Raw genomic sequence first — 16,176 nt, forward strand, 5'->3', positions numbered from 1 at the left:
ATAATAACTGATGGATGGTGGCTCAACCCTGTTTTGTAGATTCTTTTTTTCATGTAACGAGTTAGACACACAACCTTAACGGAGAAAATGCACTTACATGATGTTGAGGGTTCGAGTCCCACCTGTAAGGCTCACTAATAAAGAAAAGAGTTAAATGTCATTTTAGTCGTTGTGTTTTGGGCAATTTTGGCAGTTTAGTCCAAATGTTTCATTTTTCGACTGTGGGTCCAAAAAGGTTTCACTGTTGCCATTTTAGTCAACTGGATTAACTTTATCCATTTTTCTGTTAATGAGAAGGGCTAGTCGGTCATTTTATATGGCCGAATTACCCTTCTAGTTAATATAATTACGTATAAAATGACTGAATTGTTGTTCTCGTTAACCGAAAAAATAGATAAAGTTAATTCAGTGGACTAAAATGGCAATGGTGAAACTTTTATAATAATAAAAGAATTTTGAGTAAACTTCCGTTTTGCTCCCTGTGGTTTGGTCATTTTAACGGTTTTGCTCCAATAGTTTAAAAATAACCATTTTCCTCCCTGATCTTTCGAGTTTGTCGCCAATTTGCTCCCTAATCTTTCGAGTTTGTCTCCAGTTTCCTTCCTGATGGAATTAAAGGCTGGGAGCAAAATGAAGATAAGTTAGAAAAATCAGGGAGGAAAATGACTATTTTAATACTGTTAGAGCAAAACTGTTAAAATGACCAAACCACATGAAGCAAAATGGAAGTTTACTCAAAAATTTATTAATTGGTGATGCTCCATATCATAAGCTAGCCCGACCCGATCCGACCCGACCCGACCCTGATGAGCAGACTAGGCAGTAGTGTTGGATGGAAGTTAATTTAACAAACTGCAACGCACCTCTTCTTCTCCTCCAGATGAGCATGAAAATTCCAAATCAAACTGCCTGCTAACCCATAATTCGTCGTCTAGTTATCCGATCCGTCATACGGATCTTCACTTTTTTCAACCTAAAACCCTAAAAAGTTTCTTCGGAATCTTTAATTAAAATCGATGTTTGAATTTTAGGATTATTGTTAATGCGATGGTGGTCTGCAAGTGCCGAAAGGTATGCTGCTAATTTCTTTCCTCCTCTTTCAACTTACTTTTACATTACGTTAGCTAGCTAGGTCTTGGTATTACTTGAAGATAATTAGAGCTTTAGATCGGATCCATCCATTGATGTGGATCCTTCCGTCCGTCCGGGATCTTATAATAATAAATTGTTATGATGAAGTCTGTCTGTCTGTCTGAGGTGTTTGTTTGTTTGTTGCTCACAACAGGCAACTAAGCTGTACTGCTTCGTACACAAGGTCCCCGTTTGTGGAGAATGCGTATGCTTTCCCGACCACCAAATATGTGTGGTACGTCTAACACATCTCCATAAAATCATTCTTTCAGGTCACTTGCTTGAATCTATTGACTTCATTTCACAGGTTCGTACATACTCCGACTGGGTGATCGACGGGGACTATGATTGGCCCCCAAAGTGTTGTCATTGTCAAGCCGTGCTTCAAGAAAATGGTGCTTCTCAAACAACGCGCTTGGGCTGCTGCTTGCGTATGTTATTCTGCATTCGACAAACATGCATCATTCATTTGTACTAATTTAACCACCTTATATTGTATATCTTCAGATGTCATACACACAAGTTGCTTAGTTTCAAATATTAAAAGTTATCCTCCTCACACCGCTCCATCTGGATACGTTTGTCCGGCATGTTCAACTCCGGTAAGGTTAAATTGTACGCATATACATTTGTAAAAGCTTGATGATGTACTTATACGTTGTCTGCAGATATGGCCTCCTAAAAGCGTTAAAGACTCTGGATCCCGTTTACATTCTCAGTTGAAGGAAGCCATTGTTCAGGTTAATTCAATCTTAAACAAGTATATGTTTAGTGTGTTTACATACAAAATGAAGTTGTTCATAGATGCGATGTGATTGTTGTTATGCAGACTGGAATCGAGAAGAATGTGTTTGGAAACAATCCAGTTTCATTGACAGTCAGGATTCCCCCTGAGCCTTCGGTAACAAATGACGATGCAGCAAATGGTTCTGCTAAACGTTCAAGCACAGATAATGTGGAAATAGATGTTCCAAGTTCAGTAAATCATTTGAGAAGCCCAACTTCTAGTGCTACGACCAGAAAGAGTGCACCACAAGTTGAAAGGCAAAACTCTGAGGTTTCATACTTTGCAGATGACGAAGATGCTAATCGTAAGAAGTACTCAAGGAGAGGTGAGATTATTATTGTGTTCAAAAGTCAAATTTAAAGTTGCTTTTGTGTCTTTCAAATTTATGTGGCATCCATAATCTCTTGGTAAAATGCCCGCATACGTGATGAGCGCGCTATGCCATCAGCTTTTGGGATCAAAATGCATCAGAGCACCACACGTTTTTAAAACCAAGATTCATATTAGACAATGGGATTAGTTTCATCTTATATCCGTAATCTTTCTAAACACAAAGTATCATATTACCCCTTTCATTGTAAATAAAATAAAATAAAATAAAGACTAAAATGTCATTTTCGTCCCTGAGGTTTAGCCAGTTTTGCGACTTTCGTCCAAAGGTTTCTTTTTCCGCATCTGGATCCAAGAGGTTTGAAATCTTGCCATTTTCATCCGGCTCGTTAACTACATCTATTTTTCCCCGTTAAGTTAGGGGTATTTCCGTCTTTTTTGTTAACTTAAAGGGCAAGTTGGTCTTTTTCCTTTTATGTAAAAAGACCGAATACTCCTGAAAAAGACCGAAATGCCCTTTAAGTTAACAAAAAAGACGGAAATACCCTTTACTTAACGGAGAAAAATGGATGGAGTTAGTGAGCTAGATGAAAATTGCAAGATATCAACCCTTTTGGATCCAGATGCGGAAAAACAAACCTTTGAACGAAAGTCGCAAAACTGGCCAAACCTCAGGGACGAAAATGGAATTTTACTCTAAAATAAAATAAAATCAAGAGCCTATAATAGGAAGACAACTTTATTGATGTGGATCATCTCCGTTCATATGTTCTCTTAATTTACTCGTTGAAACTTGCTATTATAAGTAACTGGTTTTTACAGACTATGAGATAGGTTAAGCAAATATGAAGTTTTGGTGTTTTAACCTAAAGAGAAAAATGCCCGGATAGTCCCTGTGGTTTTGCATTTTTTCACCTATAGTCCTTAACTTTCTAAAACTACCTGAATAGTCCCCAACTTTTCATTTTTTGTTCCCGGATAGTCCCTGGGTCTAACTTCAGTTTGTTTTCTTTGTTAAGTGGGTGTGAAATGACCAATTTACCCTTTCCTTTAAAAGGCCAAACCACAGGGACTATCCGGGCATCTTCTTTATTTTTAGAGAAAAACCCCACCACCACCACACTTCATCTTCAACCTCCACCCACCATCACCCTCCTCCACCCTCCACCGTCACCGCCACAGTCACTCTCCACGTAATTGCTGCCACAGTATGACTGAGCATCTGAATCGAAATGATGATGTTGTTGTTGCTGAACCTGTGCTAGCACCTGTTGCAGTTTGTTACGTAAAGCGTTTGCTGTTGCCTCGTTTGTTTGAACCAATTCTTTCAGGATTTGATTCTCTATATTCAGAGATTTCACTTTTTCCTCTAGCATCCAGTTCAACCGTCCGATTTTCAGATATTCATCCTCTTTTGTTTTCAGTCGTTTCGTTAAAGATTCATTTACAGCTGTCATCATTCTCATTGTGTTTTGCTTCTGTATTTGTTCCATCTCCGATCTCTCTTTCTCCGTCTGCAATTTGTTGTATTATGTCATGACTTTTGTTTTAACATTCATAACAATGAAATGAAACTGATAAATGACACTTACGTGATGAGCAATTAATCTATCAATCTCGGATTGTTGTTGATACATCTGCGATGAGATATCTTCTGCGTGTAACGTGTACTCGCCTATTCGGTTAACATTTTTAACGGAGAACGATACCGGAATGAATGAAGATGAATCACGTGATCGTTTTCTGGAAACCGTCGCTGGCGGTCGGAAATCATACGCCGGAGAAGTTTCTCCGGCTTAGTTCCGTACGCCATACTACCGTTGTTTTGATACATCATTACACTGAGTAATCAATCACCATACTACCGTGGAGAGTGACGGTGGAGGGTGGAGGAGGGTGATGGTGGGTGGAGGTTGAAGATGAAGTGTGGTGGTGGTGGGGTTTTTCTCTAAAAATAAAGAAGATGCCCGGATAGTCCCTGTGGTTTGGCCTTTTAAAGGAAAGGGTAAATTGGTCATTTCACACCCACTTAACAGAGAAAACAAACTTAAGTTAGACTCAGGGACTATCCGGGAACAAAAAATGAAAAGTTGGGGACTATTCAGGTAGTTTTAGAAAGTTGGGGACTATAGGTGAAAAAATGCGAAACCACAGGGACTATCCGGGCATTTTTCTCTAACCTAAAAGATAAACACGGAGAAATGTAGAACATTGATTTTTATATATATATATATATATATATATATATATATATATATATATATATATCCACTTTTGCACCTCATATTGGAAGATTGATTTAGTAGGTTAACATTAATTCACAGGAGGTTTTCGCAATCAGTTTTTGAGGAAACTGTTGCCGTTTTGGTCAAGTGCATTGCCAACTTTACCAGTTACCACACCCCCTAGAAAAGATGCAAATGCAGATGACGTACATGTGCGTCACCATAGACCGTCAAGGATGGATCCAAGAAAAATACTTCTTGTCATAGCAATCATGTAAGATTTCTAACATTTTGAAGTATGGACTTTACATATAATGATTGACTTGGGTATAAGGTGGTGTATGTAGGGCTGTAAACGAACCGGACGTTCAGCGAACAGTTCGCGAACCGTTTGGTGGGACGGTCGTTCGTTTTATAAATGAACGAACACGAACAAGATATTTTGTTCGTGTAGTTAAATGAACAGACATGAACTTATGCCGCGTTCGTTCATTTGTGTTTGTAAACGTTCAGTAATGTGTTCGTTTGTGTTTGTTTATGTTCATTTATGTTCAATAGTTCATTAGGAGTTTTGATTTATATATTTTATTTAAATACTTCAAAATTCCCACTGATAAAATATTTAATAAATATTAGTGTATTGTATATTACATATCTTTTAATATATGTTCATTTGTGTCCGATTATGTTCTTGAACGCTTGTTTGTGTTCATTTGCATTCATTTGTGTTCATTACCTATAATTAACGAACAAATACACACGAACACGTTCAATTACTTAATGAACGAACAAGAACACAAAATCTTGTTCAATAAGCGTTCATGAGCAGTTTGTGAACACACATTTCCTTAACGAACGCACACAAACAACGGTTCATTTGCAGGCCTAGGTGTATGTGTTTTAGAAAATTGAAACTACACATGACTTTATTTAGCCTCCAAAATTGAAGTATGGAATTTACATATAATGAATGACTTATGTACAATGGTTGCATGCAGGGCGTGTTTAGCGACAATGGGTATTCTGTATTACAGAATTGCACAACGCGGTTTTGGGGAGGAACTACCTCAAGAGGGGGAGGCGTAGTCAATTTAGTCTTTTGATTCTCTGCATTTCTTGTTATAATTTGGATGGATTACAGCCCCATTATGTTTACTTCTGGTAGAAGACCTCTTTTTTTTTTTTTTTTTTTTTTTTTTTTTTTTTTATAAAATGGTTTGCTGTTATACTTTTTTTTTTTTTAAATCTGCATGTAAAAGGGCACATATCAGCAGAAAGTTATGAACCATTCTTTTTTATTGATAGATCTTCAATCTTATTTGTTTTATTTTTATTTCCTTTTATTACAATTTTTGGCTCTAGTCTACCAGCTAAAACTTCAGGGGATTTTAGTTTTAGTCTTTTCTTATTTGTTTCAATGACTAGAATTTTGTAACTTATCCCTAGTTGTAGTTTGTCATGAAGTTAAATGAGGGTGTTACATTTTTTTAAAAAAAATAGTGTCTTGCAAATCATATGTGAAATCATTCTAACATTAATTATAAGATGAAAAATGAAAAAGAAAGGTGAAAAGAACATGGTTGTTGGAGATTCAAAAATTGGTTATGACAGTGTGACAAAGTTGTGATTTGGCGAGTGTATTGGGTTAAAGTTGCAGGGTGACCCGGTGAGGATGGATTTCAACAGCAACTCGCGAGGGTGGAATTAACTAATTTAGGCTCTGAGATGAACTTATGACTTATACGCTTATTATTCTAGTTTTTGGTCTCTGTTTAATATTAACAAGTTATTATGTAACGGTATCGATACCGATCCAATGCAATGCCTATGGAATGCTAAAAAAATAAACATAGACGCGGATTTTAATTTTATTTTTTTAAGTTAACGAACACAAATTATTACTAAAATATCAAATTTAATAATAAATAAAATACTATTAATAAAAGAACAAACACTAAAAATTATGAATTATTGTTTATTACTAAAACTCAAATTAAATAACATATATAATATTACTTAAACTCAAAATATTTAAAATATCCAAACTTTGAAATCATATGTATAAAATAAAATGTATAATAGACTAAACATTTAAGCAAATTTTTTTCTTGGTATGTGTCACAACAATCGTCTGTATATAGAATGATCATATGAAAACCTATAATATTTATTACTTGACCTTAAGCAACATGTAAAAAAACGAAAAGTGTCACTTGGCTATGATGCACTCCTATGTCTGTCGAAGCGAAGTTTATTTAACCCTCGTATTTCAAAAATATGATGCATTTTAGCTTAAGGCTAGCGCATTGGTATTATCAAATTAGGCTAGACTTATTTTTGGCCCATTTAAACAATGCTTCTAAGCCTAAGATCTAAGATTTTATTTCAAGAGTCAGTCCACGCATGCCTTCATTCTAGAATCCAGAAGCAGCGACGCAACACGCCAACACTCGTTACTTGCGGCGTCTTTTGAGTAACCAATGTGAAATTGATTGCCGACTGGACGAAATTAGGGGTAATCATGGCTATGGTTATACAATGTCTCAAATCTCAATCTCAATTGTAGATTCTCAACATGTAATGACTAATTTTTCATATTCCACTAATTTGTATGTGTGTGTATATTGAGTAGCCCTAAATAATCACTAAATCACTAATAAGTTTTGCAAATTGGATGATTTAATATAAAATTTACGATTTTGATTTGGTATTGGTGATTCTATTGATATTTCTTAGGGTTGTCAAGTATTCAAGAGTCAAAAAAAAAAAAAAAAAAAAGATTGGACGATTAGTTTTCGTATTGCTGGCTTGAAAGGCACTACTCAGGTTAGTTGTAGAAAAGGGTTAATTTGATGATTTTCTTTGTACCAATTCAATAGGCCTCGACTTTGTAGTTTGCTTAGGGCCTTCAAAAACGTTAGACTGACCATTGAAGGCTTAATTTCTTTTTACAAGGTTAAAAAGAGCATTTTAGTTATTTAAATTTTATACGAATTTAAAATTAGACTTCAAACTTGTTATAAAATGAAGACCCCAAGTTGTGGCTAAGGCATTTGTATTCAACTCTTATGTATATTATAAGTAAGGATAAGTTGGTTATATAATCTAACTAATTCCATAATATAAATGAGTAGCTTGTCTCTTATGACCAGTGAGTGGTTAAACGTGCCAACACGACCAACCATGATGTGGAGGAATTCACTTGTGTGCTGCATATAATCTATTTATGTTGGGTTTGGTGGTTATAATATCTGGAGATCGTGCAGTGGCCGCCCTAGCTAGATTCCGTTTGCAAAACTACAACAGCACATACATACATACGCGGTTTCCTCGAGTCTTTTTTTTTTGTTTTTAATAAATAAGAAAATATCTAGAGCTAGCTTGCTTAGCTCATACAAACAATCTTTGCTTGCAACAGACAGATGCAATCTATCCGTTATTCTTAATGTCCTTTCTACAATTTTATTTTCATAAGCTTAAATGCCACTTCCTACTTTTTCAAGTAACTTACAGGGATCATTTGTTAGGCCTCCCAGGCCACTTCAATCTGAAAATCAAATTCCATGATTATAATTGTCCAATCATTAATGATCAAACATAGTTCTAAGTACCTAGTTACAAGATTTTATCCGGTAACTGGATCATCTTGTTGACATATGATAATATCATTAAATAAAAAAATCAATGTTTCTGGACAAACAAAGGATGACCCTTTAACACTTAACCAACCACCTTCCAGTAATCTGTTTTAAAATCCATTAAAGGTCATGTTAGCTGTTTTTAACCGAACATTCTAATCATTGTTTTATGAAAGATTTAATATAATTATCTAGCTAGTCAACATATATGTTTTTGGCTTTGGCCAAGTACTATTTAAACATACATAGCTTCTCTCGATGACACCTCAACAACACATTTCATTTTTTGCAAGACAAAAAAAAATGGAATTCTTTAGTGGAACATGCTCTACTGAAGAGGCTGATTTTATGTCACATTTATTTGGTACTAAATTACCCAATGTTCCCACTTCTCAAGAATATTCATTATCCATGTCACAAGAAAATAGCAGTAATGCAATTTTTCCCACTTCAAGCGGTGAAAGCTATCGCTCGCTCTCCTGTTCAAGTGGCAGCCAAAATGGTATTTCGGTAACTCCTCCTTTCATCCCCACAGCAGAATATAACAGTTTGTCGAGGAAATATTATTGTAATGAGGTAGATGTATGTTTACATGAGTCTTCTTTATTACTAATGCTAATGATGCGATCATTGTGTATTGAGCTCTGATAAATGTTGCATAGGAGGACCACACGAGTTGGAAAAAACCCAAGCTTGTTTCAAAACTCAACATAGCTGGAGTTGACCATGATGTCGCAACTGGCAGGAAGAACGGCTCCTCCGCAATTGATAGCCAAAGCGTGTATGCTAAGGTAGCTGCTACTTCATATGAAAACATCTTTCATTCTCAAGTTGTTAATCTAATATGTCTTTTGCAGAAAAGAAGAGAGAGAATTAATGAAAGGTTAAGAATATTACAGAATCTTGTTCCTAATGGTACAAAGGTAACTGAGTTATACGTTTACAAATTTAAAATTGAAGAAAGAAAATGTTTTCTTTTTTTTTTTTTGATAATTTTTGGGGTTGGGTTATCAAGGTTGACATTAGCACAATGCTTGAAGAAGCTGTTGAGTATGTCAAATTCTTGCAGCTCCAAATCAAGGTGAGTAAGGAAACCAAACACTACTATTCAAATATAACTTATCAAGGGTAATTCTTGAAAAAAAAAAAAATAATAATCATTTTGTTCATCCAAACTGCTTATGGTGTTTGCAGCTGTTGAGCTCTGATGATTTATGGATGTATGCTCCTATCGCATACAACGGGCTGGACCTTGGGCTCGATGTGAAGCTACCTTCACCAAGATGAGATGACACATATAGCCTTCTTTCTTCATTCAATGTTATTTATTTTTTATGTTTAAGCCTTTAGCCGCTTAAGGTGGTCTTTTTCTTAAACATGGTTCCTTATGAGCATGAGTCAAGGCCATTTGGGTCCTTTCGGGAGTGTTTTTTGGTTGACATATAGTGTCTAAAATCATATTTAAAGAATTTAGTGCTAATGATACGGTGAAAATTGTCGAATTCTTGTTCATTCATTGTGTTAACTTTGTTGGCTAAGTCTCATTGTTAAAAATCAAACATAAAACAACTAATTCTCATTATTGAACATGACTTAACCAAGGACTTGAAGGTGGACATTTCCGTCCGGTATGCTAACTTTGTCAACCTTAAAAGTGACACTACTAGAAACATCTGTAACGGGGTCTACCACGGTCACTTCATATCGACCGTTAAATACTGAAACCCGAGAGATCCCCTTACTATCTGATACGACTTCAATGTTCCCCGTTTTCCATTCTTCCATTAACCTATCGATTAGATCCCCGACCGGTGTATTCTCCAATTTCTCATTGGTCATGCACATCACATCACACCCGTCGATGGACGCACCCGTCCATATAACAATTGCCTTCACCGCAGCATGACAAAACGACTCCCTTAGTATTTCCTCCAAGTAAATAACCTGTAGTTGAGCTTTATTCTCAAGTGTTGGATCGATTTTCACATCCAACTCGGTTAGCCATATAGGCAAACCGGCTTGACTTAACAAAGTCAACGAGTTTCGAACATAATGAAGGTCGATCGGCTCAGCACCATAATGACATTCCAACCCGATCCCCATTTTCATTCCGCTATTCCCCGGGTAAGCCTGAATTTTCTTAAGCCTTCTCAAGTACTTTTCGGGTGGGGCCCACTCGTCATTCACATGTTCGGTCGTGTTAAACTCGTTCATGTACAATGTCGTGTCCGGATCAATATTGTGAACTCTGTTATAAAAGTAAGCGGACGCGTTTTTCCCGAGCCTCTTTTCAAAGAAATTGTGGTGTAAATTCTCGTTCATAACGTCCCAACCAACTAACCTCCCTTTGTATCTTGTAACTACAGAGTCAACTCGTTTGTTTGCTGCTTGTAACAACTTTTCGGGTGAAAGTTTTCTGACCCATTTTTGTTGGTATTTAACATCATCCCATAAAACCGTGTGGCCTCTAACAATGATCCCGTGTTCATCGGCAAATTTTAACATGGCATCGGGGTCAGTATAGTTTTCTTGACCCTGTGTGGGTTCGGTGTAATACCATTTTAGCTCGTTATGGAAGTCAGCAGCTGTGAATTTGGAAGCAAACCATTTCTTGTATGCTGAGTTGTTGAGGATCCTATGGGTCATACCGCAGCCCCAGTGGAAATCTGAGGTTAGCTGCTTTATGTAAAGTTTAGCGCCTGTTACTGCTGTTTTGTTCGGGTAAGTTATCATGATTTTTAACCGCGTTTTACGCCCCTAAAAATTAATGGAATTTAACATTAACATAACTTCAACTACGAATTCATAAAGGACGATATAGAAATTAATCAAATTATAATTTAGCAATTCACTTGCAGTTTAGCAACTTTTGATCTTATGTGTAAATTGCTGCTGATATTATGCAAATAATCTTTTTGAAATATGTTTTTTTTTTTTACTAAAAAGGTTTATGTTTAAGAATAGTTGTTATTATTAAATGTCAAATCAGATGCTACATAAGACATACACAAACAAGATATAAATAAGCAAAAAAGTTCACACGTTGCTACAATTAGTTATAAAATGTAGCTTGGTTTAATGAAATGTATAAGTTGAAATCTATTTTACTTACAATTGCTAAAACTAAAAGTAAATCTAAAATTAGAATGATTGACATTTGAGATGTTAAAATAAATAAATAAATATACCTCATTTATCTTTTTGTGTTGGTAAGATCTCCATTCCTGTTTGGTGTATGGACTAAATAGTGTGTTTTCATCAAACCCTTTAACCTCCTGCTGCATTGCATTGCATTGCATTGGTAAAATTATTATTAAAAAAATAAAAATAAAAAAGATTATTGAAGTAACAGCTAATAGAAAACAGAAACTTGAAGTTGCCTTTTCTTCTTCTGTTGCATAGTTATCCTCCTGGGCTCGAGTTATATCTTCTGGATTGAAAAATGGAAGAATTAATTAATAGATAGATAGATGATAAAACAACAGAAACATACACTAACCTGATTTCAGCAAGAAGAAGAAGCATAGAAGAAGAAGAAAGATGATGAATAATGTATTCATGAGTTCTAAGATCCAAAAACAACCAACGGGTTATGGGGTAGGTGGAACAATGTCTTATCTCAATAACCGCATATGCTGCCAAAAGAATCTTTTATTTGTTTTTTAATCATAAATAAACACATGTGATCGAATGGGAAGAATAGATATATTATTGCAACACAATTCACGATGGTTCATAGGCATTGGCTAACTAACTATATGATCACAATTAAAATAGCAGCAGCCAGAAAGGTGATGGTCAAATGTAAATAAGTTATGGCAGGCAGGAGGTATAAAACTATAACACTAAAGATACAAGATATATGCAGTGCCAACTGCCAAACATATTAAAATTTCAGAAAGTTCAATTAATTCATCAGTTTATAAACAAACAACAAGTGCGATTGAAAACATAGCGTATTAACACTTTTCTAATTTACCTAACCAAAATTTATACATGAACCTAGACAGTCATTTCTTGTAAAATTTGACTTTTAATTTAGTATTTTGAAACCCCAATTTTCTTAACTATTAGTCAAAATTTATTCTTTCTATTGGAACATTTAGTTGGGATGGATGATGATTTATTATAATTGTTCAAACATGACACGACTCGCTGAAAATAAATTTTAACACTTTCAAGTTCTCTACATCCTCTTTTTAAATACTTCTTTTTTTGTTGTTTTAATATCCAATAGTAACTTCTTAATAGGTTTTTTTAAATGTTACAGAGTGAAATCTAACAAACAGCTAATAACTGGATCATTGGCGCAGCATAGTGGGGGCGGCCGACCCCCCCCGAACTTTTCGCTGGACGTAAAAATCTCAAACTTCGCCACTGAACTGGATTGAGTCTTTTGATCAAAATTAGAACGCACATGTTTTCCTTTTCTATATTTTCTGCAAACAATATAAACAGACAATGTTTTGCATTTAACCAGCAAGTTAACAATTAAAAATATAAGTTTAGAAAAACTTAGAGGGGCATTCCGAGAATTGAACTCGGGACCTCTCGCACCCTAAGCGAGAATCATACCACTAGACCAAATGCCCATTTGTTTTATAAGGTGTATCTAATTTCCTTATTTATGACTTATGACAACTATAAAACAAAAGAACTAAAAACTGGGGCATTCCGAGAATCGAACTCGGGACCTCTCGCACCCAAAGCGAGAATCATACCACTAGACCAAATGCCCAACTTGTTATAATCAAATACTAATAGTAGCTATTACCTATATTGGAATCATTTTAACATGCTACAGTTTTATGTTTATATAAATATAAATCTTATAAGTTATGGACCAGAGACATTTATATCACATGAGGAAAGATATCTGGAAATTAGATATCCTGAAGCTAAGACAACTAATAGACACCAATCCTCTTTAAGTATCAAGTGACAACTACCGTCATACAAATAATTAGAGGTGGTCATTTCGTAGCTTATCTGGATTTTCTTATCAACCGTATTGTTTATTTACATGTTTTATAAATTGGGTATTGAGAGATTGTAAATATCATGTAAATGTCTTCCGTATTATAAAAGAAGAAAGAAAGTTATGTTTAACAACCTTACTAAATGAGCCTACAATTATAGTTCATTACACTTGTGTAAATAAATAGTCAAATATCAAACAATTTGTTCTTATTCAAAAGTTCCTATCTTTATATTACTAACTATTGGGTTTCATACATGTGTTTTGAATATTAAAGTAGCAACGTGGAAATGTGTGTAAGAATCGATCAAGACCAAACTTTTGATTGCCCATCAAAAGTCCAGATCAAAAGCAAATAGAAAAGAACCATAGGATTTTTAGAAAAAAAAAAACCTTACCTTAACCTGATGGTAGTAGACTACGATTCGCTAATTACCTTGAATCAACAACCCGGTCGCTAATTTTGAAACACGAAAACCTTACCAAACGCAAACCCTGACAGCTTAAAACACCTTCAAGTTTCTCTCGTGAAACGAACCAGACGAAAATTAGTTTATAATTAAATACTTAGAGGATGTTGATATATATGTTGCCTATGTATAATTTATTTGGTTAACAAACTAAAGAAAAAAACCACATAGAAAAACAAAGCCAAGAAACGCAATTAGAAGAAATATAACATGGAGTGATCCATATCTCATTTTCCTCAGAACACTACAGGCCTTCGAATAAACATAAAAAATATATAGAAGTCTATAAAAAAGGGGCATTCCGAGAATCGAACTCGGGACCTCTCGCACCCGAAGCGAGAATCATACCACTAGACCAAATGCCCGATTTTGTTTTCTAATGTTACGTTTTCTAATTTATATGTTAAAGGAAACTGGAAAATTTTATTGTTCGGGTATCATCATTTAAGATTGATAGATATAAAATAAAAGTGGGTCTTGATGAGAAAGTCACATAGTTCAAATTCATATGCTAATTCTGATGGGATCAACGTCTGTAAGACGCTTTGTCAATATGAATCTGCTTTTTATATGTTTAGAGTATATTACGATGGTTTAGCCCGATATTTAACTTAATTTATTATGTTTATATGAACACGTTAACCTTCAATTTGAATCCTACATGAAGCTAATCGATGCCCTATAATTTCAAAGTTTTTTAGAGAGCCCTTTTTCTTGGGTCAGTAGTCCCCATATGCTCCACTCTTAAATTGGGGATGTAACTCATTTGAGTATACTTTTTTTTTTTTTTTTCTGGTTTGCGCTATGGTCCCCTTCCTTTGCTTTACGTGCCTTATTGTCTTGTCTTTTTGTATGTGTAGTATGTACTTTTAGTTTGGTCCATAAAATGTTCACCTTTTTACTTTTAAGCACTAATGTTATTTCAAAGTAGTCTATATAATTTTTATAGTTTATTTTGATGATGAATGTATCATGTAATTTTTATGGGGGGAGAGGGGGGGGGGGGGGGAGGAGTTCGATAAAATGTTATATATTTGAATCAACTAAAATTAGATAATGGACCAATTTGGGTCTATTAAAATTATACAACAGTTATCTCTTATAAAACATGTTAACTTAAAACAAGTCCAAATGAGTTAACCATTGTTTGTGTTTACCACATAGCTTCGACACTGACACCACCAAATCAAGGAAAATTGGTTTTTAATAAACCAACCTTTGTCCCGTTGGTAAATAATAATCTTACCTATGTAGTTGGTATACAATAATCCTACCTATCAACATGTTGGTACTCAATGAACTTTCGTTAATTTTTTTAACTGAAGTTAATTTTTAAGTTTTATTTATTACACAAAAAGTCCCTATAGTTGTAATTTACTAGTTTTAACTATTTTATAAAACAAAAAAACCTCAAGGGACTGTAATTTACTAGTTTTAAAATAGTTAAAACTAGTAAATTACAACTACAGGGACTGTTTGTGTAATAAATAAAACTTAAAAACTAACTTCAGTTAAAAAAATTAACAGAACAACATGTTGATACGTAGGATTATTGTATACCAATTACGTAGGTAAGATTATTATTTACCAACGGGACAAAGGTTGGTTTATTAAAAGCAAATTTTCCCCCAATCAAATTGATACCTCTATAAAAAGACCTGTTTGTTTTGATACTTTATTTCTAAAATGACTTGCGTCATTCCATTTCCATTTTGATTATATGATGTTTTGAACTAAATCACATTGATACCTCTATAAAAAGACCTGTTTGAACCCAAAATCATTTATGAGAACCCATTTTAACTCAAATACAGTTTGACCCAAACTCGTTACAATATGACCCACCCATTTTACCAAGCTTAGTTAGTTAGTTACAATAAGACAAAATAGTAGTCACCGATTACTGGTTGCCCTTCCTTTGGACTTGGGGCATACGAAACTTAAATGCCTTCATAAATTAGTTCAACTCTCTTACCCATGGCATTATAGCCTAGTGGTATCTTGGTGGTGGGATAAGGCTTATTACCAATTGGTCATGAGTTTGATTCCCACAAAGAGGGTTTTTCCCCGATGTATTGGGTTTCCTCCTGAATTGGTGTATAGGCATTATTGCCTAGTGGAGATGGATATGATCGGGTGGTTCTGCTGGTGACACGATGATACTGCAGTGGTCCGTCAGTGATCCAAATTTGCCGTTAAAAAAAAAAAAAATGAAGGGCCAGAACAGAGGAGACCTGACCTCCATCCCTCTAGCAAGAGTTCCCTTCATCACAAGGCAATTGATTTTAATTCAAGAAAATGATAGGCCAAAAGATGGGCCATGTTTGGAAGGTGACCCATAACACTCTTGCATTAAAAGCACAATTTGACTTTCATTTGGAATGTGAGAAGTGTCACACAAATTATATAGTAAAAGTATTGCTTTAAGCTATAGGGTATGGTCATTACCCTCAATACCATCATTATCCTTCATGTCAGCGCCATATCACCCAACTCTCATTAGTGTGGTCACAACTCAAATTACCATCCCCGTTTTTTTTAAAACAATGTTATGTAAAATATATTTAACTAATTAAGGAAAGAGAGGTGCATGGTTATATCATGGTTTAATCATATG

At 34.9% G+C, this 16,176-nt stretch overlaps 3 protein-coding genes and 3 non-coding genes across 9 annotated transcripts; 2 read left to right on the forward strand and 4 right to left on the reverse strand.

Moving 5' to 3' along the window:
• The first annotated feature begins 813 nt into the window (after window positions 1-813).
• Window positions 814-5,777, forward strand: LOC110938279 (zinc finger protein-like 1 homolog). The gene is made up of 8 exons (XM_022180740.2): window positions 814-1,071; window positions 1,286-1,366; window positions 1,439-1,562; window positions 1,639-1,733; window positions 1,800-1,871; window positions 1,961-2,243; window positions 4,573-4,747; window positions 5,472-5,777. Exons 1-8 carry the CDS (start codon window positions 1,048-1,050, stop codon window positions 5,557-5,559), a joined length of 942 nt encoding a protein of 313 aa, XP_022036432.1. The 5' UTR covers window positions 814-1,047; the 3' UTR covers window positions 5,560-5,777.
• Window positions 5,778-8,462: 2,685 nt separating this feature from the next.
• LOC110938282 (transcription factor bHLH84-like) lies at window positions 8,463-9,555 on the forward strand. The gene is made up of 5 exons (XM_022180745.2): window positions 8,463-8,687; window positions 8,774-8,902; window positions 8,969-9,034; window positions 9,127-9,192; window positions 9,306-9,555. Exons 1-5 carry the CDS (start codon window positions 8,523-8,525, stop codon window positions 9,396-9,398), a joined length of 519 nt encoding a protein of 172 aa, XP_022036437.2. The 5' UTR covers window positions 8,463-8,522; the 3' UTR covers window positions 9,399-9,555.
• Window positions 9,556-9,655: 100 nt separating this feature from the next.
• On the reverse strand, window positions 9,656-11,778 carry LOC110938281 (endo-1,4-beta-xylanase 5-like). 4 transcript variants are annotated; one of them, XM_022180743.2, is made up of 4 exons: window positions 11,611-11,778; window positions 11,492-11,538; window positions 11,300-11,389; window positions 9,656-10,868 (listed from the first exon to the last, which is right to left on the reverse strand). In XM_022180743.2, the coding sequence occupies exons 1-4, from the start codon at window positions 11,669-11,671 to the stop codon at window positions 9,705-9,707; spliced, it is 1,362 nt and encodes a 453-aa protein (XP_022036435.1). In that variant the 5' UTR covers window positions 11,672-11,778; the 3' UTR covers window positions 9,656-9,704. The 4 variants fall into 4 exon arrangements, with proteins under 4 accessions (XP_022036435.1, XP_022036433.1, XP_022036436.1 ...); XM_022180741.2 differs by having other exon boundaries at window positions 11,492-11,541; XM_022180744.2 differs by having other exon boundaries at window positions 11,300-11,386; window positions 11,611-11,777.
• Window positions 11,779-12,631: 853 nt separating this feature from the next.
• Window positions 12,632-12,703, reverse strand: TRNAP-AGG. Its single transcript has one exon. It is a non-coding gene; the product is annotated as a tRNA-Pro (tRNA).
• Window positions 12,704-12,777: 74 nt separating this feature from the next.
• Window positions 12,778-12,849, reverse strand: TRNAP-UGG. Its single transcript has one exon. It is a non-coding gene; the product is annotated as a tRNA-Pro (tRNA).
• Window positions 12,850-13,852: 1,003 nt separating this feature from the next.
• On the reverse strand, window positions 13,853-13,924 carry TRNAP-CGG. Its single transcript has one exon. It is a non-coding gene; the product is annotated as a tRNA-Pro (tRNA).
• Between the last annotated feature and the right edge of the window lie 2,252 nt (window positions 13,925-16,176).

Source organism: Helianthus annuus, chromosome 4 (genome assembly GCF_002127325.2).
Source record: "Helianthus annuus cultivar XRQ/B chromosome 4, HanXRQr2.0-SUNRISE, whole genome shotgun sequence".
NCBI lineage: Eukaryota > Viridiplantae > Streptophyta > Magnoliopsida > Asterales > Asteraceae > Helianthus > Helianthus annuus.

What these genes read in the sequence shown, in the direction of transcription:
- LOC110938281 (XM_022180741.2), bottom strand. Translation starts at nt 11,671, where the DNA reads ATGAATACATTATTCATCATCTTTCTTCTTCTTCTATGCTTCTTCTTC. An exon ending in ATGCAACAGAAGAAGAAAAG is followed by an intron (nt 11,390 to 11,491) that starts GCAACTTCAAGT and finishes AATGCAATGCAG; the next exon opens with CAGGAGGTTAAAGGGTTTGA. An exon ending in AACACAAAAAGATAAATGAG is followed by an intron (nt 10,869 to 11,299) that starts GTATATTTATTT and finishes ATTAATTTTTAG; the next exon opens with GGGCGTAAAACGCGGTTAAA.
- LOC110938282 (XM_022180745.2), top strand. Translation starts at nt 8,523, where the DNA reads ATGTCACAAGAAAATAGCAGTAATGCAATTTTTCCCACTTCAAGCGGT. An exon ending in TTGTTCCTAATGGTACAAAG is followed by an intron (nt 9,035 to 9,126) that starts GTAACTGAGTTA and finishes TGGGTTATCAAG; the next exon opens with GTTGACATTAGCACAATGCT. An exon ending in TCTTGCAGCTCCAAATCAAG is followed by an intron (nt 9,193 to 9,305) that starts GTGAGTAAGGAA and finishes TGGTGTTTGCAG; the next exon opens with CTGTTGAGCTCTGATGATTT.
- LOC110938279 (XM_022180740.2), top strand. Translation starts at nt 1,048, where the DNA reads ATGGTGGTCTGCAAGTGCCGAAAG. An exon ending in GTCCGGCATGTTCAACTCCG is followed by an intron (nt 1,734 to 1,799) that starts GTAAGGTTAAAT and finishes CGTTGTCTGCAG; the next exon opens with ATATGGCCTCCTAAAAGCGT. An exon ending in TGAAGGAAGCCATTGTTCAG is followed by an intron (nt 1,872 to 1,960) that starts GTTAATTCAATC and finishes GTTGTTATGCAG; the next exon opens with ACTGGAATCGAGAAGAATGT.